Here is a 25165-nt window from a genome sequence, read left to right on the forward strand (position 1 = left end):
TCTCAAAATATTTTCTGGAAAAAATTATTTATTTGCAGACCACCTTGTGCTTCTGGTCTATGTTACAAATACTTACAGCACATATGCATTTTTGAACAATAACCATTCCCAAAACATCCAAATGGTATATTTATAAGTAATACATATGTATATACATACATACAAGTGCATAAAAAAAGGCTTTAAATGCACTCAAATCATTAGGGTGGAATAAAAGAACCACAGTACATTGATACAGTGTCAAAATCTAGATTAAGCAAACTGTGCACTAAAAAAACATACATGGGGTAAACATTACATGAAGGTATGATATCATAGGTTGCATAGAAAGTACTTTTTTCCTCAAAACAAAATTGCAAATAAACCTGACATTTATAAAGTAGTGAGTGTGAAGTTAGTGTCTATCTTAAGATATAGTATGAGGTAATCCATATAGAGATAGTCCAGGTCTCCAGACTTTATGGCAATCCAGCGCCTGGATCTGAAAAAACACTGTTACTCAAATAGCTTGTATGATGTTTCTTCTTATGGGCACATTGTTTCAGTGCAAATGTGGCACATATACAGTATCGAAATGAACAGTCAAACTATTTCAGAAAAAAATAATTACAATTGAAAAGGGAGAGAAAATGAAATTACGCATTTTTTTGCCGGCACTAAGCAAGGATGCATCAAAAATAAATAAATAATTCTAAAACTAATGAATCACGGAGAGTATCTCTGAGGCGATGATTGTGGGTAAAAAAAATGTAATTCCCTTTAACTGAAATTTGATAAACCTATTAAATGGTATTACAAGGTTTAAAAAAATGATACAGCACAGTCAACACTTAGCCCTGTTGTGAGAGGGATTGGGAGTCCCGTCTATCTCTACTAAGCTACAGTAGTCAACACTTACAAACTGAGCGTACCAGTTGTGTAAATAGCAAAAATAATCACTGCTGTAAATAGTGGAAATGGAACCGCTACTAAACTACACTGTACATTGCAGACCAGCTGTCTTGAAAGTCACCTCAATACTACAGGGTCTATAAATTTCACTTCTCTTATTTGATTCAGTGCTATGCGTCAATTATAGGGTCTTAAAATCATAACATGTTTCAACAACCAAATGTTTGGGGGGGGGACTACTGAACAATAACAATTAGCTACTGCTGATAAATACTGTTTCTTCTGGGATATACTGTAAAAATACATAGTAAAACTGTTGGAAATACAGTAGATTAGACACACGTTTGTCACGATTCCATTCAAATCAGCATTTAGACATTTTTATACAATTTCACACAATCATAAAATACAAAAATAACTGCATGCAAAAAAAAAATGTAACCATGAGCACAATTCAACAATGTTAAAAAACATTGTTAATTTGTGAAAATGTCATAACATACATCCTAAAACCTTAACATCCAGTGATTTCTTAGGCACGTACTGAATCTCTTTATACTCAAGAACAGACAAGCGGGGGTTTTCTCAGTGTAAGCAAACTACAGACAGTGTCTTGACGCAGCAAAATAAACATAACAATAACGTTCTGGTGTCAACAACTACTACACACTATGCAAAATATCCTTTTCACACAGCGTCTCTTGACCTACTCCGTAAAACACCGAATACCGTACAAGTTAAGAGGCATCTTCTGTAGCACCTTTGGGAACGTAATACACATTTTTTTTGGATCAACTGGCATTGAAATGCAAAGCGATAAATGAGTGCTGACAACTTGACAAGTGCCTTTATAACAGATACTCACACAGTCAGTATCTCTGTCCTGCGTCCGGACTCCGGACGTCTCCCCAGCGGTGGAAGTGATGCTGTATTTCAAGTAGATTTTGAATAGAACCAAAGCTCTTGTAGTTTGTGTTGTTTCACACTCCCCTCTTCAATTTTTACTAAACATGAGGCACTTGCAAAACAAAAACAGTAACTAAAATCTTGATCAGTCAGTGTGTGTGTGTGTGTGTTAGACCTCTGAGCTGTCACTGTTGCCGAGGCCTTGCGTCATCATGGGCTCCGTGCTGCTGGAGACTCTGGGTGCCTCCTTCTTCTCCCGCTTGGACCGGACCAGCAGCACCACCACGATGACGATGAGGACGGTGAGGAGCAGTCCGACGAAGACGCCGATGATCAACACCAGTCCGTCGTCACCGGCGTCTCTCTGGTTGAGCTCGCGGGGCACGATCCCCCTGGTGAAGATCTCCCTGTCCGGGCTGGTCCTCCGCTGGCTGCTGCGGTCCAGCGCTATGTGCAGGATGTTGGTGCCGCGGTTGTTGTTCACGCCGATCTCCTCCGCGAGGTCCGGAACCTCGTTGGCTGACCTCCTGGCGCGAGACTGACCTCCTGGAGCCAGAGCGGTGTGCTGGCTCAACAGGTGGTACTCCACGCTCCTCTTCCCTATGCCGCGGTTGGCGTTGTCCCGGGACCGGACGGTGTAGATGGTGTGGATGTACCATTCTCTTCCTGCAGACACCTGGAGAGAGGAGCAGCAGCGTTAGCCATTAGTGTTTTTACAAATTATATCTGTGGGTCATTTTTATGGTAGAGCACCATGCAGAGCACCTGCTGCTCTTGCTGAGTCTTACATCATTGCAAGATACATTATTAAAGGAAACTCCACCCTGAAACACTTTGACACAGCAGAAAAACAAAAAAAAATCTGCTATTGGAGATGTAACTTTCATTTCTGTGCCTCTTTTGTTGGTGGTTTATTTTTAGTTTTCCCGTGGAAAACTGGCCAAACATAGACAATGTGACATCACATCAAGATATTTCAAGCGCAGTTACAATGGTGTTTGATACTGTAGTAGAATTTCTTTTTTTTAATCTGGAATATCAACGGAAAACGTCAGGTTCTGGTGTCAGTCTTTCTAGACTCACAACAATAGTTGAGAGTCTAGAAGAGAAGAGAAATCCATCGTAGAAGAAGCAGAGATACTAATTTCTCCACTGACAGTAGCGTCAATAGACCAGAATGCAATGCAGCCACAAGACATGTTGCGTTTTGAGTAAGGGTCACGACTCTTGCTTTTTCTTGACTGGAAATCTCTTGCTCTGCTGTCGCTATTGCTCTCTCCATTTACCCTCTACACAGCTGAATGCAAACCCGTTCTCTAGGGATTGTTGAAAGGCATTCTGGGAAATGTAGGAAATCACTAACTAAAGAAGAAGTAGACAAGGCAGGCTGAGGGAAAGTGGGTACACTAAAAAAGTAAATCACAACACTTAATCACAAAATACCACATTGAACATCATAGATTGAGGATATATAACAGTGTAAGAGTATCCGAGGGTGGATTTTTCCTTTAAGGTGTGTACTGAGTGTGTGTCCTGTACTGGGCTTACTGACCTGGAAGAGGGCTGAGGAGTCCATCCTGAAACCATCTGACCCAGGTTGTCTCACCAGAGCCAAAGCCCCAGGGTCATCCACTGCCAGGAAGGCGTTGAAAGCTACATTACCAAATGAGCGGGCCTGGGTCTCCGGCTGGGCCTTATCCTGTGGAATGAGGTTGAAATGTGGAGGAATATTGAGATTTGAATGGATGCAATATCAAGCAGACACAACATGATGAGAGACATATTTATACTTACAATGATCTTGAATCTATAGAGCAGGGACGGAGCGTCAGCCAGACAGCCAAACTCAAAGTTGCTGGGGTTGTATTTAGGGACGTATCCATCGGCTCCGGTACACAGGAATATTTTCTCAATGTTACAAATAAAGGAGTCGCCCAAGTTCTGCACTGGATCCACCATCACCCGACCATAGATTATATCCCCTGAATGGAGAAATGTGTGTGTGTTTTAGTCACTGTAGTACACACATAACACACCACACATACATAAACGTGGTTCAGTTCAAAGCACTTCAAAAAGTCTGGATTATGTGCACTGGTGCAGTTTGCCCAAAATGTATTTTACTTTATCTACAACATGTAGGACAACATTTAAACCAGTTAAAAGCACTTTCTTGGTTCAAGTACATGATCTACATTCAATGGCTTTCAAGGTCTTGTTTGGTAAAATTCAAGTTCAAAATTAGTGGGTTTTGTGGTAAGACATGGTATTGGTCAAAATGGGACATCATAGAGGCTTAATTTTTCAAGAAATCATGGTGAAATAATTTTAAAACTGCTGCTATATCAGCGGAAATCTCCATCACAGGGTTTTCCTCAGGATGTGAATGTTGATCCTAGGATGAAGAGAAATCCAGAGAGCTGAGACCTATTGATGGATTTGGGCACTATATTTTAATGAAAAATCAAGTACTCGAAAAGTTTTAAGGCCTTATTATATTTTTCTCAAATCCACAAACTTTCAAGGATTTTCAAGGCCTGTGGGAACCCTGCAACTCAATGCCTGTTTTGTCTGCCTTACCCTGTGAGAAGGCCGTGTCACTCTCCTGTCCGAAGCCCATGGAGCCGTCTGAGAGCCAGAGAGTCCGTTTAGAAAGCATGATCATCTGTGTGTTCAGACTGAACTCCGCAGCCACTGGGTCGCTCACCTAGAAGCACAGAGCAGACAGACCGACAGACACAAACACACACACATACACACACACACACGTACACATGCAAACATCATTTAGAGATAGCGAGGATAAAACCATCAAAGCAAGCAAGGTTAATCATATAGTCTTTTTGATGCCAGTCTACACACCACCATGCATTATGCATATATGCTGTATATGACCTTCTGTAGACTTGTTAATGTGAATACGATGCACATTGGCACACCATGTTCATTGCTGTAAATTCACATACTCACTTCTTCAGTTTTCATATATCTCTCATTGTTATATTCTGCATAATTTAATGATATTTTCATTATGGTTCCACTATTTCATACTGTATACATACTGATATTTTTCATCATTAGTGTTTTTATTTTATTACATTGTGTTTATACATCGTTGCATTTATATATATCTTGTACATATTCCTAATTTGTAAATCCATGTTTAAGTAGTTCAATAGTATTCAGTCGTAACATCTGTATGTAACAATCCGCATGTTAGTAATCCTTTTTTCTCACCAATACAGTCCTAAATACATAATGTGTTTTAATTGACACCAGCAGGCATTTATAGAACGGTTGTTTATATTCTACTTTATCGCTTTATTGTTTTTTATTAGCTTTTACTCTTTTTTATTGTTTATTTTATATTCTATTTGTTTGTTTTCCTGCTAAATCCTATTAGTTTTATTGCTGCAACAGCCTAATCTCCCCACAGGGATCATTCAAGTTTCATCAGTTTATGTTATTTTAGAAAAAAAGTAATGTTACCTGCTGGAAACGGATGTCGAGGTCGAAGGTAACAGGCTCTCGGGGATTGCAGACGGGGGGGATGGTGTACTCCAGGCTGGGAGGGGATGTACAGGGGACGAGCTTCACCGTGTACGTCCCAGAGTAGTCACGCACCTGGGGGAGGGAAAGAGTAAAATGATACCCAGTAAGAGTTAGGCATGCAAAATAGAAGAAACATATAAGCAGATCTAAAGAGAATGTGTTGTTTCCTCACAGCAAAGTCAGAGACAAAGGTCCACTGCTGGATGGGCTGGTTGTAGGTGGGCTCGCTCCTCACAAGACTAAGGTTAAAGGTCAAACCAGGGTGGTCCGGACACATGATCATGGAGGAGAGGGGTGAGGCTGATGGGAAAATACAGTCATTAAATTATAAGGACCAATAAAATCAGCATGTTCAGTTGCAAGTTAATTTAAAACCTGACACAACTGACAAATTGACACAAATACTAATGATGGTAATCAATAATTAATGTGCTTGAAAAATGTATTACAAAATCATTCAACATTTTTGTTCATTACATGGAAAACTAGGGAGGAAATAATGCTGTTACAACATACTGTGATATGAAAAAGGTCCCAATGTGCTCAAAAATGCAAAAAAGTTAAAGCATAGACTGATATGCCTACGACCGTGTAACAATATTTATAAATCAATATCAGAAGTAACTGCCATAGTAACCAGGCTTTGATGACTATTTAATGTCTTCTATTAGAGCAGGAACAGTTGTGCCTAGAGGGAGTCAAGTAGTTAAGTACGCTGCCACTGCAATGCCACCAAAGCTTTCTCTCCTACGTCTCCCCGTCTCTGTTTTCCTCTCTACTTTCCCACTGTCTCAATAAATAATAAAAACGCTAAAAAGTGAATCGACCACCCACTCTCCTAGACTAGGCATATTCTATCGTAGGCAACTTGTTTTAATTTCAACTTTTAGACAAGATGTTGTGACAATATCAAACGAGTATTAGGCTATACATTGAATCAAATCAAACTATTAGATGAACACTCTTATACACTCCTATACCGTGACATACCTGCATGTGAAAAGACAAACAGGCCTCTGAATCGAGCCTCAGTGCGGAAGTTGACCACTAGACGTCCATGGCCATTTATACGCATGCTGGTAGGGTAAAGGGCTCCTGGGAAAAACAGTCAGACAGAGCTTGAATTCACCTTATTCTTTTTGCTCAAGTCAAGAAAAAACTCAAACTTGAAACTTCACAGTCTTGATTAATTTCTTAATAAATGTACAATGCCTCAGTCAATCAGCATGATACATTCATTCAGTGATCGCTTTCATATGTACATAATTTCTACAATGCAAACTACTGCTGAAGCCTTGCCTTGTAGCTCTGCCTCTGGTGGGCTACCGATGCCGTCCCTCCATAAGATGGCAGTGTCGTACACGAATGTGAGCCTCAGCTCTGACTGCAAGTCAAAGTGCTGCCATCCCCCTGCTCCCACAGGAGAGTGGAACACATAGGACACATGTAGCGGGACTCGGAGGGTCACATAGGACTGGACCAGATTCAACACCTGTAGTGAAAACCAACACTGATGTTAGCACAGTTGTTTATCAGAGAGCGAACCAAATTTGTACTTAAGAGTAGCTGGCCTTAGACTTGGCACAGATAGTATTATGTAAACATTCTGAATTCCTGATTAAAGTGCACACACACAGTACCCGTGGAAAATAAAGACAAAACTCAGCTGATATCAGGTCAGCTGGTTTCAGGTCTGAACAGCACTTAATCTATTCCACAGATTCATTGGATTGATTAGGCAACACAGATCGCATTTAACATAAACTTTACTGGGGATTATATGCAAGTGTAACTTTAAGTAGGCACTTAAATCCACTTGATGGTGTATAGCTGGAAGGATTATTGTATTTTCTATGCTTAATGGACTTTAACCACTACTGTTTAAGCACCAGTACTGAAATTTAACTTGGCTACATTCCAGAAGTATATTATCTTTCCAACAAAATTCATTGAAATTCACAGTGAAATTACACACCCTTGTGTCCAAATCATGAGGTATTACTTGTTTTTAGTCAACAATAGAAGCAACATTTTTTTATATTTAATCAAAAATACGCTAGCATGACCTACATTTGTCAAGGCTGTTGGAATTGCTCTAAACTTCACCTCCCAAAAACCTAGAGCGAGACAGAGACCCAAGCGATGACAGTCTGGTGAGGGAGCTCTCTGAGGTATCTGCACTTTCCTGTGACCTGCGCGAGGAACCTGCCTGCACTGGCTCTGTGTTCATGTGGAGACGTGCCTAGGCCTTTGGCGCTGAGAGCTCAGGCAAATGATTTGCAGAGTGGCCTTCTGACACCGCCTGCTGGGCCTTAATGGATGCCTGTGGTCCCGTTAAGCCGGGCACTAAGCCCCGCGCTGTGACAGGACACTGGCCCCGGGCCTGCACCTCGCCGGCTCTGCTCACCCTGTTTGCCCACTTAGGAGAGCACCCGGGTCACAGGGTGCCCACGGACACAGGCTGTTTTCCCCCTTCATCTTGCCTCACTTGATACTGAAACTGAACCTATCATGCCACAGTCTATGCATCTACATACCCTCTATGGCTCCGTTCAACAGTAACCATAGCAACAAAATCTACATACAGAACAGTACAAGAGCTGAATGAATACTACTCTCTCCCTTGATGGAAAGAAAATAGTAAGACCAAAGAGTGTTTATTATTGCAGGGTGTCTATTTTTCAGGATTTAGAGGGTGTCGAAGTAGACAGAGGGTCAAAACCATTCGTCTCTATCATAACTTGCCTTTTTCATCATTGGATTGTGTCTGATCAATGCGGCCACTAATCAATGAAGAAAGAGGTGCAGTCTGTCTCTCTCATTATTTATTGCAAAGTACATGCATTATCGAGCTCTGACCTCTAGGTATTACTAATGGCTGAGGTAAATTAAAGTTTATTCTGCCAGCAACCTGCTTTCTTGTCGAGGCATGTTTGTTACTTCCACATCCAGATCATGTGGCTAAAGGCAACAAAGTCCCAGTTGTTGAGAAAGGGCTGCTATCACCAGGGTGATGCCTTTGTTATTAAATAAACCTAAAGCCATGCACAACGAGAAACTTCAATTACATTAGCAACCCAGAATACACCCACATATACCTTTAGAGCTAAAACATAGCACAAACCATATTCATGAGAGCTGTAGGACTTTGTTTAATTAATGGTCTTCAGTGGGGAGCAGGGTGGGGGCTTTTTCCATGATGTGCCCCCTGTACTCTTCAGGCCCTTTTTTTTTTTTTTATCAACGCTCTACCTTAATTAACCGCAAGTCAACTAACAGTAGGTTTCCAAGGTGAATGCAAATGCTGGAGTCTGTGAGGTATGTGTGCCAGGAGGACAGAGAGGGCTTTAAGACCTCCTCCTACCAGTTCCACATACAACAGCTGGTGTGGAACAGACGAAGAGCAGTTTTTATGAGGCTGCTGGTTATTGACTTGCCATTTTGACAAGATAAATAACTAGTCCTGCCAGGAGTTGAAGGCAAGCAAGGTGTTGGGGTTAGTCATTACTATGGAGGTTAACATGGGTCTCCAGACAGGAATGAATTACCTCTCTGCAGGCTAGTATTTACTTTGGGATCTTTAAAGGAAAACCACCTAGGCAAGCAGGGATTTAATATGCCTGTAAATGATTAATTATGACTGAAAATCGTGGAGGATTTTGGAATGAAAAGGGTCATTACTTGTTATAGGAGAGAACTGACCAGTAACTGCCAATTCTACATTCCTATCAGCAGGGGGTCAAATTCTAAGGTTTTAACGCACCGACTCCTGGCGCCTCATCTCCAGAGATGACAAACGGGGTCAGAGGTGAGCTGAAGCTCAGAGGTGGGGCTACTTACCTGTCCATCAGTCCCAATAGTGCCTCCACAATCACTGAGCAGCTCAGACATGTCATAGTAGTTAGTGAACTCCCACAGGCACGCCTCCAAGTTGAGGTTTCTGTAGAATCGCAGTGTGCTGGATCCCCTGAGGGAGGTGCTGTATTGGTAAGGTGACGTCTCTCCGATCACTTCTGGATTTTTGGTGGCGTCAGTGAGGAAGCCGTGGCGGGTCTTCACCTCGGTGTAGTCTAACAGGTTGGAGCAACGATGGTTGCCAACACGGGTACCATCAGGACTCAGTGTGAGCTCAAAGTTAGACAGGGGCCGGGTGGAAACTACAGGCAACATACCTGAGAGAGGATATACACATGGCAGTCAGACAGGGGAACTTGGACAGTGAAAGCCTAGGAATGACAGATTAGCGATTAAGGAAAAATAGACTGAAGTAGCTTCATATTAAAAGAATTTGGTTGATGAGTGACATGTGAAAACACCACACTCATTCACTTTTCCCACCAAGATTTTCCTCAGCTGGTCAGGGGATTGAAACTGACATCCTGCCCCAATTGATATGACAGTATTTTCACTGATGAATGGCATGCAGGCGACAGACAGTCAAAACAGTTGAAACACTTCTCTCATAGCAATCTGCTGTCCTTACCATCAATGTGAGGCATGGTGACAGTAAGCTTGATGAGGTTGGGGTGGTCCGGGTCTTCTGCTCCAGTGTAACGCAGCTTGGCAGAGAAGGGCTCAGCCCCCACTGTGCCTAAAGCTCGAGGCTGGCACATTCCTGCAATCATGCCATAAACACACATCAAACGTTTTTGTTGTCCTTAAATATACCACAGAACATTCTTTTATCTTTCGTTTTTGCATCAGAGCAAGGACAGAATGTAGTGGGAGAGTAAAACTCGGCCAAAAACTGCTTATCGTGTTCAGTCATTTCCATTAGCGTAGTGTTTGAAGCTAGAGAGAGAGAGAAGCACTTACCCTCCTCCACGCTGATGGACACTATGGGGCTACTGAGCTCCAGACCCTCATCCCCGTTAGAGTTCACTGCCCTGGCAGCACATTGGACCCTGGAGCCAGCCTGGAAGTAGACTGAGTCCAGAGTGATGAGCTTGGAGGAGGTGAAGAAGGTATCAAAGTCCACCTCCCTCATAGGGCTGGTGACGCCATCGGGGCCGGTGGGGGCGCTCACTAGCCAGCGATAGCGGGTCAGCGTGTTGTTGATGTTCTCACTTACACAGATGGAGCCTGTTTTGTCGTAGTCTGAGTACTTGGGATTGCAGGCCTGGAAAGGGAACAGAAATTGCGCTTGTGAGTGAAACAACAAAACACTCTGGCAGCCAAAGTCGTTTCCGCACACTGCTGATGAGCTCTCACGGTAGTTTGATAATTGAGCCAAGTGTGCACAATTACCGAGCACTATCTCATTAACATCATTTACCTGTGTCGAAATTGCTGATAAAAGAAAAAAGCTTCACTGAATGAGTCATTAGCAGGGGAAATGAGTGAAAAGTATAACATTAGTCTGTATGGCTCTGGCAGCTGGGACATACAGTGACACAGATGACAGGGTATCCAGCCACAGGGAGCGAGTCTCTGGTCTTGTCAGTGTCGTCGTAATGCAGCAGAGAAACCACTTGGGGCACTGAGGGGAAGGTGACATCCGCCATGCTGTTGCTCTCCTCGATATAGATTATGGCTTTGCTCATCTGTTGATTGACAAGCAAGGGCAATGAGGTGATGTTAATTGAGAGCGAATTGCTGCTGCCTCGTAATGGGATGGCAGTTGAAGGCTTGACAGGTAAATTATATGCTAATTTGGCTTAATATTCACCTTTGTTTCTGCCACCATGTTCTCATCAGGCTTCAGGTGCACAGTGAACGCCTCCCTCATTTCTCTGACACCGTCGAATAAGATCTCCACCTCCACATAGTGCTCTGTGTCACCTTCTTTGAACACAATTTCTGCAGAGAAGAAAGTTCACAAAGAGAGAAGAGAGTTCACAAACATTTCTCAAGCACATTATAGATTATTGCTGTGAGCCACCGAAGCAGTTGATGAGAGTGAGGTTAATGTACTGTCCAGTAGCATTACTGACCCTCAGATATTGGATGGTAGTCTTCCCCAGAGGTGGCTGATCCATCCTTGGTGTGAACCCGGACAACAGAAACCTTGGAGGTGTCTCCAACACGCAGCACTGAGATCTTCACCACAGACACTTGGCCATTTTCCTTAGGCTCATTCACACTGAATTTGGTCTCTCCAAACCTGATAATGGCCTCTGAGAAAAGATGGCATACATTTAAGTCATGCTACCAAAGCAGTTTGATATTACAGTATGTAATATGTATGTATGGAACGGAACCAATATGACTAGCGAGATGTAACAGGAAAACAGAGCATTCTTACTGTCTGCATCATCTTTTATCTTAATGAGTGTCTCATTCTGAGTCCCAATAGATGCTCCAAATGGAGATTCACTCTTGGGGCTTCCCAACACAAGACGAAGCTCCTCCTCTTCCTCATGTTCTGTGTCATCAACCAGCACCAGAACACACGGCTTTTCAATCTCCCCTGAGCAAAAAGGAGGGGAAAAGGAAGGATTAAGCAAGGGCAAAAAAATCCTTTTAATCCATCATAACAAATGATCTGAAAAAACAAAAAAACATGCACATGGTTTCACTACTCCACCTGGTAAGAAGGTGATAATGGAAGCATCCGTGTTGGGCCTCTCGTTGAAGTCCATCATGACCTGGGCTGTTCCCTGCCTGCTGTAGCAGCGCACTGTGGACTTGTAGCTGATATCGCCACTACGGTATACGATAGCTGAGATCTGCCCCGAGTTCTCATTCCCGATGTACACAGCATCGCGGAATTGGACCTTTGGCACTAGAACAACATAATTAAACCAATAAATCAACATCAGCACAAAGCAATGAATGTAACCAGTAGTTTGAATGCTTTTACTCATGCTGTTTGTTGATTTTCACTCACAGTCGGAGACCGAGTCGTTGATGAGGATGGTAGCCTTGCTCGGTTCCCCCAGGATGCCGTTCATGGGCATACGAAGCACCAGCTCAAACTTCTCTGGTCCTTCCAGCACCGGCTGGCCCAGGTCGTCCAGGATGATCACACGAAATGTCTGCATGGTGACCCCCGGCGCAAAGTCGAGGTTCCGGCTGATCCCCACATAATCCACACCAGCTGCTCCCCAATACAATACAGGTCAACCGTGTTTCAAAGAACCGAGCGCTTATGGGATATAGTGGATATAACACAAACGGACTACAGTGCTCGATCTTATTTCGACAGCAGGTCTCATGTTACTTCATAATTCATTTGAGAATGTCAGGCAGTGCAGGAGATGAAAGCATATACCCTGCGTGGTGACGAAATGACACTTTCTAACTCATAGTAGATAGCCATGAACAGTTGGAATTTGCTGCGTGATTAAAGGGGCGCTGAGGGAAACTGGATATCTCCCCAAGCGCAAACAGGTTATTCATTTGCCATGCTTTGAAGAGTCTGGGTATTGAGAGCTCTAACCCTTTGCCCGCAGGCTTTTCCCATGTACTTATGACCCAGTTATGTGTGTTAGTGTGGGCTTGCGTTTCCACCATGCTGCATATGATTAGACGCTAGTTATTTAACGTTATAATACAGGCAGAACTAAAGACGTTAAGAATCTGTACAAATGAGGGAGGACTGCCTGGGGGAAGAAGATAATAGAGGCTGTGGGGAAGGCTTGAGGAGATAGGATCCAGATTTATAGTCCAAAGCTCTTACCAGCGTGTGGAACAATCAGTATAATGCATTCCTAAAGCTCTGCCCTCACTCAAACCACCGTTATCCCCAAAGCTCATAACATTGCATCTCCAATACCAACAAGGCAAGGGCCCAGCAAAGAAACCCCAACATCAGCCCCAACTCCCCCCTCACCTAAAGCAATGTTTACATTCCCCAGGTCATGTACCCACCCGACAAATCCAGCGTTAACATCTCCTTGGGCTCTTGAGCTCACAAAACAAGGGGTGACAGGGTGACGACTTAAGTCTATTGTTTTCCATGGTTTACATTTCTCTAAGCACTAACTGGTTAAGCTGTCAGAGAAGAGAGAAGGGACGTCAAGCAGAGACACCTACCCTCAGCAGAGACAGGATCTGTCTTTCTGGAGCGCACTGTGACGGTTCCTCCTTTGGAAAGATCAGTGCCCGTCCGCCACACCTGCACCTCCACGAAGCCATCGCTCTCATCCACGCGGTAGTCTGTGTTGCCAAAGTAGAAGACGGGAGCTGGGGAGAACAACAGAGGAAGAAATGGAGGAGATGAGCAAAAGCGCACAGGAGGACGTAATGCATAATCATCTTGTAGCTGTCTGTTTCACAACAGGATGCTAGAATGCCTGATGTAATTGCTGAGTTGAATCTGTAATAGCTAGCATATTCAGTGAGATTACCAGTGATTACAGGAGAAAATGAGGGAGTGTTTCCATTGAAACACCAGCAGGGAGTCAACACTATAATTCTGGCACTTAAACAATACTTTCAAACTTCCTGGAATTATGCATTTGGGGGATTTTTACATCAGCAACATGTATTCAAAGACTAAAAAGGACCTGAAGGCAGAGCTGAATTTCCTGGTCTTGTTCTGGAGGAGCCTGGTGTAGCTGGCTTTGATAGTGATGGGTCTGAGAGGCAGACAGGAGGCCTGACAGGAGGTCTGGGGGATGTAGAGCTCGATGTGCCAGCCCAGGCCTGCCTGACTGCAATTAGTGCTTCTATGAGCTGAGATTCCACTGCAGCCAAACTCACCCACTGTTATTCTATTTAACCCCTTCAACACCCCTTTCCTCTCAACAATGTACAGAACGTCACACTGCTTATGAAATGGCTGTTGGAGGGTTCGACCCTCAGTTTATGTTCCATTTGGGAAATGCAGTCAGCTACTATAATACTGTAACAACCGCCTCAAAAAAACAGGCTGTTTATGGAGTTAAACTGCAGGGATTCAGCCATGGTCCATTAGAGCACTACGGAAATATACTGAGTGGCCAAAAGCTGAAACCAATCCAAAGAAGCAATTTTTGGCTATGAATTGCACACATTCTCCTAACTGATCAAATACATCACTGTTATGACTAATAGGGACAAGCCACTACCGAGCAGCAAAAACCTTGTGCTTTTGAGAGAAACTGTGACCAAATAATGAATAAATTAAGTGAATGGCGATGGCCATGGGCAGAGATGTGGTTTCCATGACAATGGAACACTGCACCTACAAAACGGTACTTAGCTCTCTTCCTCATCCAAGGGTATAAGGCAAAAAAGAATGGTGAGGATGTGTAACGAAGCAGTAAACGCATTCAACTATACTCTTCTAACTTGAGCTGCAGGGAAATTATGTTCTCTGTGCAAACAATATAAGATCACACTGAAATACAAGCACATGAAAAAAGATTAATTGTGTAGAATTGACAGTCAACAGTGCTGCCAGACACAATTACTGATCAGAAAAAAGTGTTTATACCTTTGAACTATGATAGTATTCTTCCAAGGAGTCTCAAATGATATAGCGTATTTTGATGCAACCTGCACTGGCAAGAGCATCTCCATATTAGCAAGATGAGACAAGCTCTGAAAGGTAAAACAGTCTTTTTAGGCAAAGCTTTGGGATTTGTGGTTCTCAGAGCAGCCATCTCTGTGGTTGAAATAATATTACCCCCTAAGTGCAAGCAAAGGACAAAAACTTATACGCTTTAATCTGTGCTGAGAACAAACCCAAGACAAAGAGTGCTGCATCAAGAGGCTTGCAGCTGCCAGCATTTGTCCCCACAGACAAACCAAACAAAGCTGGTTTTGGCTGCCTGCACTGGATCCCCATGTTGGAGGAGTAATCAGATCTACTAGCCTGAGGTTGGCAGCCAGGAACTCGGGCCCTGTTGTACTGGTCCAGTAATCAGATAAGGTTTGTGCAGCAGACAAACAGTGGGCTTCAAAGAGCTACGGCCCATTAACTGAAAGGTAAACCACTGGCTCCTGGGCTCCTCCAGCCCAGCCAAGACGAAGCCTATGCTCACCCAGCCTATCTAGGGTTACCTGGAAAGGAGAAGTGGAGGATTATCCAGATTCAGACCTACTAATTATGTAAAATTTGTATATATGTAAAAAACAACTAGGTTTCATCCTTAAGCATTAAAAATACAATGTAAAAATGGAAATTAAGAGCACCGTATGCATGAACAGGACAGCAGTTGTGTCGGGCAATTTATAGTAAAATATGCCCTGATAACATGACACCAAACAAAGGAAACATTGTCTTTACTGTTGCATATGTGTGAATATAAAATAGAGAAGGAGGCACAGGGAGAGACACAGGCATCCCTAAGGGGACTGTTACACTCCCACTGACTGCTTGATCACACTTGAACTTTGCAAGGCATTCCCACAGCGCTAAGTGGCTTTTCTAATGGTGAGGTTCAATCGAGCCCTGGTAAATGCTCCTCTGCCCACTGTGTGGTAGACAAATCTCTCCTCGGCTGCAAAGGCATACTGTGGCAGTGGCATATTCAATAGAGAATAATCTGTGTGAGGATACCGGTCGCCAACTGTGAGAACCATTTGAATTTTCACATCAAAGTCGGATTGTGAAGTGAGTGACTCAAGACTGTGGATTCGAGTCAACATCCTTTTTGCTTAAATATTTTGGACATCTGTTCATATCAGAATGAATGGGGATCCAGGTGGAGCATAATGACAGGGTTTATGGGCGCTCGATTCATGGCCATCCAGGATACTGTAGACGCACTGGACCCGCCCCGCTTTAAAGCAGCTCATAATCATACCTTCAAAACCCGAGCGAAATTTACAGGCAACTGACACAAGCCATAAATACACGACTCTAATCCTGCTGTACAAGCATTCTCATGTTTTACAGCCCCAACCACCAAAACATTTCCCCGGATGGAGAGTCAATATCAAACAGCAATTACCTCTGCATGAAAGGACAAGTTTTTCCATAGTCATCACAAGCAAAAGGCAAAATGTGAAGGATGTGGACAGTTTTGTGCAGACTGTCCGCCCCTGGGAAAATAGCAGGTATTCTGCGGATAGCTGTCTGTGCATGCAACAGTGCATGCTGGGGAACGGTGTAAAAAGTGTTACAACTTCTTCATGCTAGGTTGCCAGCTGCTGCACCTTTATTTCTGCATATAGAAGAGTTATCTTAATTCATGTCCCAGGGCAAAAGTTGGGGAATTGTCAGCATTGGCAATAGGCTAGGCTAAATTAAATTTATCAACCGCACTGTAGAATTGGGTGTTTTTTTGTGCTTGTGTGTGTGTGTGTGTGTGTGTGTACGCGTTTGCGCGTGTGTGTGTGTGTGGCAATGAGAACTGAAAAGAGCACAGGGACACAGAGAGTCAGGCTATTATGCTGTGTGCTTACATCTCTCTCTGCAAAATATAAACTAGTAACCTTTTGCATGCATGCACACATAAACTTTCCCTCTAATTACCGCACTAACTTTTATTTTTTTATTGCCCTTGACACTTTATGCATCCTCTTGTTGCTGTTTACTGTTTTCTACGATTTTGTGTCCTGTTATTTAAATTCTGTTATCCGATCCAATTGTGTCCTTGCTTGTCATTTGGATTTTTTGTTGTTGTTGTTTGTTTTGGCTGTTTACTTGTTTGTTCATTTCCTTTGTTTGTTTTGAGGTGAGATGTTTCTATAAGCCTGTTGTTGTTTTTTTCACTGTATACCTTCACAACTTTGCAATCTGCATGTCTTATTTCTGTGTTTTTTATCATTTTATTTTAGCACTGTGTTTTATCACTTTGCTCCTATGTTTCATCACTGCGCAAATAAACTTAGACTAAAAACCATATCTAATGTCAAAATAAATACCAGTGAATTTCAGTACTCAAACATGGTTTTATACACACTAGGAAAGATTATTTGTATTTATGAACATCTGCTATTCCTTGCACCAAATAAAGAGAGAAGAATATGTCCTGACACCAAATCTGTTTCACTGCACCAATCTACATCTCCATTGAGAAAGAACTGATAAAAATGGGAAAGTCGAGTGTGAGAACTTCTTGAGTTTTGGGTATATTCTCTGTCTGAGATCAGTTATCATCAGTGCTAAGCCAGTAGTGTCCATCCCATGGAAGAGTCTGCAGGTTTCCATTCCAACCAAAGCTGATTCTAATTGGTAATTAGTTCACCCCTCTGGTTAAAGGTGTGCTAATTAGTGAAATCAGACGGTGTAGTGTTTGGTTGGAATGAAAACATGCAGACTCTTCCATGGCACAGAACTGGACATATAAACGCTCTTCAACATTACAAAGTCAGCCTCCAGCCAACATGATGGCATCACAGATTAAGGTCTTGGTTCTGTGTGGCAGGCTACACAGGCTGCACCTCCCTCTGCACTTGTGTGTTTTCTCACATGCGCTTGTATGTAGGTGGTGGGAGTTGTGTGTTTGCTGGGAGTTCGTACATTGGTGCCCAGTGGCCTCTAATTTCATCAGATCGTGCTACTGGTTTGCTGGCTTGGAAAGAAGACACTGTTCTGATACACATTTTTTTTTGCTGATACCAGTACTATGTAGTAGCTAAGAACGATCTGAGCCCACAACCCCGTTGAAAGCCTGCCTGGGGAGCCCCAGCATCGACCTCTCACTGGCAGGGACAGGTGCTCGGCCAGGCACCGACTCCCTCCTCCCCATGTACACACACACACACACACACAAAACCAGACGCCCACTGGACAGCTACTCCTACAAGAGGGATGACAAAGAAGGATGTAATGCCCTCGTTTACCTCCCTACCATATATACTGGTGTACTAACTCAGTCATGTGAAAGGAAAGGCACTAGGATTACATACTTAGACTTAACACCTATAGGAGGGATAGCTAAACTGAAAGTGGCAATGATTCTAGTGCCGCCTTTTTACTCTTCAAGGCAGCGCTGCTTCTGCTCGCCTCTGAGCTATTTACTATTTACTCCTCCATCAGCACTCAGACCATTTCATTATCACCTCCTTCAGTGAGATCTGATGGCTTGACACCGCCTTATTTCTCTCCGCTCTTCACGTTCCATTTATTCAGTGGATGGCGGCATCCTAAACACCTCCAGCACCTAATCCAAATTATACCTGAGAGGCGCCTGTGTGTGTGTGTGTGTGTGCTTGTGTGTGTTCAGACGGTCTATCTGATTTCAGGCACTCGCGTCATTATAATAAGGATCAGCGGAGTTGTCAGACAGTAGCTTCGGGCATTGTTCCTCTCCACTTCACACTCAAAGTCTTGACACCAGACGGAATCAGGATTTGAGAATAACAATAAAACGTATACAAAGCAGGTTTTGCACAAAAGAGGGCTGTATTCTGGCCCCAACATTCATGCTGTATAGAGTCACCCGTGTGAGCTTTGGCGCTCTCTGACAACCGATATGCATAAGAAGATTTCAATTGTCACTCAGCCACCCTGACAAAGCCCGAGGCTGAGAAATCATGATTGCACATAAGGCACGAATAAACCTGAGTGCAGACTGTTAACGCTAGTTGTCAGTCAGAGTCAAACTAATTCTATGATACACTGAACCTTGTTTTCTGCTTCTTCTAAACCTGGTGAGATAATACATTGAGTAAACAATGCCAGTATTTTTTTTTTTAAATGTAAGTAAAGGCGTGCCAAGAAGTCTCAAGTCTATACAGTGGAAACATTTCTTGATGTATTTTAGAATCAATTTACTTTCCAGTCTACAATAATTGGATTAGTCAAACATGTCATTATTTATAACAGCTGAGATAAGCATAGTGCCTACTGCTCTATAAAGCAGGGGCAATTATAAAATACTCAGTTTGCCTTGTCTCAGCAACTGTGTCCCAAAGATTAAAAAAAAATATTGCAACATTTACGTTGTTTCTTAGTGACAGGGAAATTGGTCCAGACGAAAGGAGTCCTTTTTTCTCTGTACACACCTTAAACTATTGACCCGTTGCCTTTGTTCTTCTGAGACCACTTCCAAAGCAAACTCAAAAGTTGGCTTATCTTATCTTAATGTACTTCCTAATATGTATGAGCTTTATTTGTCATCCTACCTGTTTCTCAAACATCCTTGACCCTCAAGCTAAACATCGACGTCTCGCTCACGTCTCAGTCTCAGTCTCAGTCATACTAAGACATGAATCATTAATGTTTCCAATTCACATGCTTTCAGACATTTGTAAAGAGAGGCATGTGTTGCACCATCAGAGCATCTTGCCCATCCATAAAGACTGTGACATTGTTTGGAAACTCAATAGCTGCAGTGGTAAAACACTTCCTGCTGATCTTAACACTTAGCCACTGGAAATAAAACAGCGGCACTCTGCCCACAGTACTTGGGAGGAAGCTGAATGCCGTTAGGACCAACCGTTGTACATCCTATTAAAAACTTGTTTGTCTCAGCAGCTGTCTTGGCAGACTGGAGTCAATACCCTGGAGCAGTAGGGGTCAAAAGGCGCCGTGCTCACTCTCAGGTTACACCGGACGCTGCTACAGTAAGAAAACATTCCAAACACGTAACCTCCTTCTTCCTGAAGGAGGTCAAACAAATCCACTTCAAGTCTGTCTGCCTTGAAACCCGGGGGAATACAAGGAGAAAAAAACCTGCTGCACAGTCTGAAAATTGCTGCCGCAGGAGCCTTTAAAGACAAGGCCTCTTTACCACAGGTTCATGGGCAGATGATGTCACTTCATTAGCACTGATTCGGACCATGGTTTGCTTTATGAGCAAAAGGAAAGAAAAAAATCTTACAGTCCTCAGTGGCTAAAGGAGTTTCTAATACAAGATGTGGAAGGAGAAATAAAGTGTTGAATATTTTGGTGTCTGTTCATTTGACTGCTCTTGTGTGTAATAGGACTATGCATTGAAATGTGTACATCTGACCAGAAAATAAATCAAACAGCGCGCAAATATAATTACACCTTGAAAACTATTGCTAGTGTTATTACACACATACATTTCCCACTCAATTATCCAAAACCAAGTGGACCACTGAAGAGAGAATGCATAATCTGCTTTTGCATATAACTCTCCTTTACTAAACGGTAATACATATGAGCCTTTTGCCAGATGGTCTTATCACTAGAGTATTGGAAGTTTTCATTTAGTTTACCTGAAATTATTGCAGCAGTTGGAGCGTTAAGGGATAAGGTAAGGTGTGACATAAAATGGAGGAGTCTCCTACACCGGGAAGATTTTGATTTTGAGTAATTCCCAGTTTGGAAAGATTAAAACAAATCTGAATGCAGTTAACTCACTTTAATTAGCTGCATATAAATGTCTCCTATCCCAATGGCCATGCTTTTATGACTCTACTCAAACCATGCAATTAGGTTATGGAATACTGAATTGAATATTGCATCACCCCAATTATCTAGCTTCAAATGGGAGTTTTGATTCAAGAAAAAAGACAGTCGGTTCAGCAATTATGGCAGGGTTTTCAGCTGCACTGTTGCCTGCCTGCGATCACAGGCTCTACCTTCACAGCAGCGCTTCCCCAGATAGCCGGAGCGATAGGGAACTGAGGAATGGCAGTCAGGTGCCGGGGAACAAAGAGGCGTCAGGGAGATATGGGAGACTATCAGCACTCCAGTCTGAGCCTGCAGATACCAGATAAGGGCTTCCCCTCCAGCAAGGGGGCTCACACACTCAAATGCTCCCTCTTTGCCACATACACACACACACACACACACACACACACACACACACACAAACAGAAACATGCACGCACACATTTGATATTCACACTAACACATGTTTGCTGTCTGTCTGCCTGCCTGCCTACCTGTTTGACCGTCTCTGTCTGGTTCAGTTTGTGCTAAAAAAAAAGAAACAACTGAATTTATACAACCTACAATTATATCTTTCAAAAACTAATTTTAAGCTCTGTGTATCACCCACAAAGTGGTGGTGCTCATCCATAAAGTGAACAGAGTAATAGAATGCACAAATACAGTAACACCTAAAACTAAATCCGATAAAAGTCCTTCTAGCAAAGTAATAAATTCACGTTTCCCTTTTCCTCACGCTTGAATCAGAATTGACGAATCATCTGAAGTGAAAAAAAAAAAACAGAAGCCTTTTTGCAGCACAATAAATAATTGCCTCGTTATGGCCAAGGACTATGCCATTATTTCACAGACGAAAGATCTGACAGCCACACAGTGATTCAATAATACCAGTCCTTTCATTCCACATAATTGCGCAGACTATTCCATTCCATTTCGTAGTTATGAGAGGTGAAAGGTCATCTTACCATCATCCATATCAGGAATGATTGTGATTCTGGCTGTGGGGAACTCCAGGCCCAGACGGCCCCCCATGGGCATGCTGAGGGTGACATTGAAGCTCTCCTCTTCTTCGTACAGGGAGTCGTCGATGATCACGATGCGGCAGGACTTCTCCACCTCGCCCTTGTCGAAGCGCAGGACGCTGTGGTGCTCCTCCGGTCTGGAGATGTAGTCGGAGTAGGACAGCACTGTGGTGGGGATCGTGCCTGTGGCCGACACTGGGGGGGACAGAGAGCAGGAATATAGAGTCACTGATCTGAAGTTAAAGCTGCAATATACAACTTTTCACATTAAATAACAATAAAAACTGTAAACAGGACATATTATACATTATTAGTCTGTGACTGTCTGTAGAGGCCTAAATTCCCCCCATTTTCCTCAAATTTGCTTTTAATTGAGTATGTTTACATGCACACTAATAATTTGATTTTAAGACGATTAAGGCAATACCCCGACTTTTGAAATTGTCACATGAATGCCTTTATCGGATTATCATTCATTATCAGAGAAAGCATAACCCGGTTAACACATCTAGATTCCTGCTAAATCCTTCATTTTTTGGGGGGGCTTGTAAACAACTTAGTCAGATTTCTTTTGGTTTTTTCAAACTGTGCATGTCAAAGATCACCAGTAACCCATTTGTTGCATTTACAAAGCAAACAGCATGATGCAGTGGAGTGGTGAGCGATGGAAGACAGAAGCTGGGAAATGTTCTTGCATCGGTTCCTTTAGACCTATGGACCAATTATTAAACGCATCCATGCAAACCGTGTTAGGAATCACATTACTTTGAACCACTGAAATATTGCCTTAAGTGAAGTTTCGGTGTGCATATAAATGTACTCAATGGCTACATTTACATGCACGAAAAATTCCATTCTTAACCCGGTTACTCACTAACTTGGTCAATGTATGTAAGTGTCTTAACTCATTTAAAAATACCTGGTTAAACTCATACTCCAGTTATGAGAAACCTGGTAAAGATGCCTGGCATACTCAAATTTTAAATGGGTTACTGTGGAATGTGGCTTTCATTTTGGTTTATGTTGTCTGTGCAAGCACCCGCACAGCGTTATGGGTACATTTTACTAGTGAGCGGAGTGGTTTGTAGCTCTCAAGGTAAGGCTAACAGAGAAGTTATAGCAACAAGAACAACGGCGGAAAGCAGACAAGAAAAGAAATAACAACAAAGCTAAATGCGCAGCAGACATGACCTGTTCAAAAAAACATATTGCTTTTTTCACCGTCTGCTCCTTCAGTGCCGGTGGTGGGCTTTACTGCCGGTTACCTCAGCCTCAGGCTACATGCCATTTCAAGACAGACAGCCCATCAAGATGAGTGACAAGTGCTGGAGTGTGAACTTGACCGACAGAGGGGGAGGACTAGCAGGACTAGCAAACACTTTGCTCCCTCAAGAAAAGCTGCTTATTATGGTTTTAATTATGATAAACTATTCCTGAAAATGAATTCTTGTTCACCTTGCTGGGTGTAGCAGATGACCATGAGCTCCTGACTGACATCTCCACTCCTGCGCACGGGGATTAGCAGCTCGCCAATATCCTCCTCTATGTGGTAGACGGCTGAGGGGATGAACACTGTCGACTCTGCAGGAAAAACAAATCAACACCTCAGATTATTACTCTTACTTCCCTTACAAATAGGTCACATGTGAAAAACCATATGTGAATACAAAGCACATTCTGTACACATGTTGGTTTTCATATGTGAACAATTTTTCTCACGTTGTATTCTGAAATATGTGTATTTTTTCCCACATGTGAACTTTTTTTTTCACATTTTACCCTGCCATTAGATATGTCAATATTTGTTTCACATGTGAAAACGTATAATTTCAAATGCAATGAGACAATTCACAGGTGAAAATTTCAGATGTTCACGTAGTTCACGTAGGTTTTCTCATGTGATTTTTTTTTGTAAGGGTTATGAATGCATAATGAGGAATGTGCACAATCAATACCAATGTGTTGAATGCTTTATGTTAAATGTTATCTGGTGATTGGTTCAAGGGAGTCTCTTGTGTACTGTATGATCAGCACTCTGGGTAAGATCTGGTCAACCGGGGAAAGCGGACCAAGAAAAGCAAAGAACCAATGAGAATCAAATCATCGGTGATGTTAGTTTGCATCACAGAGACCTAATAGACTGTGTTGCAGCTTATGCACTGGGATCAATGGGAATTCTCATTAAAGCTCCACCGGTGGTGTTTCCATCGTCTTTGATCAAAACCCACAATCCACCTTTCAGTTATCTAAATATTCCCAACCCCATCCTGCTTAGAGTGATACACAACATAACACAAAGAGACAGCAGCGGTTATTCACCCGGGATGTGGCAAAGACGGACGCAGAAAATATTATCTGGGAGAGAATGCAATCTAGGAAAGGAGGAGTGTGGGATTCCTCGGAGAATTAAAAATAAACATGCATGCAGAAGCTCTGTGTCTTACGCGCCGTATTTCATTTAGAGAGAAGTCCGCTGATATTTGCCTACATAAGTTGGCCTGGATAAGCCAGGCATGTGTGTTAATTCCGTTTGCGAGCGAGCAGAGGCATGTTAAAACCATTCGTCTTTTTTTTTTACCAGTCTGTTTTACTGCCGGCCCCCACATCTCTTTCTCTCCCTTGTTCCCTCGGCTTTGCACGGCAGCCAGGGAGGTAAAGAGCTTGCGATACTTCAGCCATGAAATCCGGCGTTCAGAGAGAGGCTGAATTTGTATCCCACTCATGGCCGCCTACGTTAACAAGGTGCCGGTGAGTCAGCAGGACTTGACCTGTCCTTTCCCACCCTGAGGACCAAACAAACAATGGCATCGGATGTTGTGGGCACTCTTCACTTGTGGCTCCTGATACTCAGCGGTCTCCAGTCTGAGCAACTTTATCCGATCTGCTCTTAAATAATCTATATCCACAGTTTCATGGTGGCAATCCCTGGGCCATTCAATTTCTCTGCTCACAACTAAAAAAACATTTACATTTTCATAAGTCTTAGCTTTATTTGAACTTGTGAGGCCAAAACACATTTGACTAGAATTCATAAACAACATAATGATATTAATAGACACATATGTTTGTATATCAGCAGAGGCAGAGCAGTGGTTGTAGGAAGACAAGGTCTGTTCGAGGCACAAGGAAAAATATATATATATTTTCACATCTTGTGGAGAGATAGCTGCCAGTTATGCTAATTGCCCTCTGGAGACTGCTGTTTTGTGAGACAAAGTTCCAACTAAACATGTTAATTAGCATAAATTGTTGACGGCAAATTCTTCCTTTTCACCCATGAAACCCTATGGGACAAGGAGCAGCATTATCCATATTTATATTATACAGTTCTCTGTCTCAGCTCTATCACAGGCAACAGCTGTTTTCAGAAACAGTGTTCATCTGTTCTAGTAGAGCTACTGCCATATTTATAAGAAGATCATTTGAGATGCATGAGAGTTTTTTAACTTGGTGCTCTAAATATCCTTTTGACCTTGTTTATTTACCCTTGTGGAGAGGAAAAACTTCCCGTGGACCGTCTGTATTTTGGTCATTACATCCCCCTTTTAATACTCATGCTGGGATTCAGACATTATCAGTTCTGCTCTACTTTCAGTCTTGTTGTGATTTCATG

At 42.7% G+C, this 25165-nt stretch overlaps 1 protein-coding gene across 1 annotated transcript in view; it reads right to left on the reverse strand.

The window, feature by feature from the left end:
- Positions 1 to 19: 19 nt before the first annotated feature.
- Positions 20 to 25165, reverse strand: part of LOC139642345 (FRAS1-related extracellular matrix protein 2-like) — a 59515-nt gene continuing 34369 nt past the window's right edge. The window contains exons 5-24 of the mRNA XM_071517148.1: positions 23008 to 23133; positions 21496 to 21747; positions 13327 to 13476; positions 12179 to 12388; positions 11876 to 12073; positions 11594 to 11758; positions 11283 to 11465; positions 11018 to 11148; positions 10737 to 10892; positions 10165 to 10468; positions 9833 to 9964; positions 9190 to 9521; positions 6649 to 6841; positions 6340 to 6444; positions 5522 to 5649; positions 5287 to 5421; positions 4378 to 4504; positions 3592 to 3779; positions 3350 to 3496; positions 20 to 2473 (exon numbers count right to left, since the gene is read on the reverse strand). Coding sequence (XP_071373249.1) covers positions 1967 to 2473; positions 3350 to 3496; positions 3592 to 3779; positions 4378 to 4504; positions 5287 to 5421; positions 5522 to 5649; positions 6340 to 6444; positions 6649 to 6841; positions 9190 to 9521; positions 9833 to 9964; positions 10165 to 10468; positions 10737 to 10892; positions 11018 to 11148; positions 11283 to 11465; positions 11594 to 11758; positions 11876 to 12073; positions 12179 to 12388; positions 13327 to 13476; positions 21496 to 21747; positions 23008 to 23133 — 3869 coding nt within the window. The 3' untranslated portion in view covers positions 20 to 1966. The remainder of the gene's footprint in view (positions 2474 to 3349; positions 3497 to 3591; positions 3780 to 4377; positions 4505 to 5286; positions 5422 to 5521; positions 5650 to 6339; positions 6445 to 6648; positions 6842 to 9189; positions 9522 to 9832; positions 9965 to 10164; positions 10469 to 10736; positions 10893 to 11017; positions 11149 to 11282; positions 11466 to 11593; positions 11759 to 11875; positions 12074 to 12178; positions 12389 to 13326; positions 13477 to 21495; positions 21748 to 23007; positions 23134 to 25165) is intronic.

The sequence above is a fragment of the Centroberyx affinis genome, unplaced genomic scaffold (genome assembly GCF_046629955.1).
Source record: "Centroberyx affinis isolate AG114_WGS23_722 - 3 ecotype Tasmania unplaced genomic scaffold, CSIRO-AGI_Caff_v1 ptg000466l_1, whole genome shotgun sequence".
NCBI lineage: Eukaryota > Metazoa > Chordata > Actinopteri > Beryciformes > Berycidae > Centroberyx > Centroberyx affinis.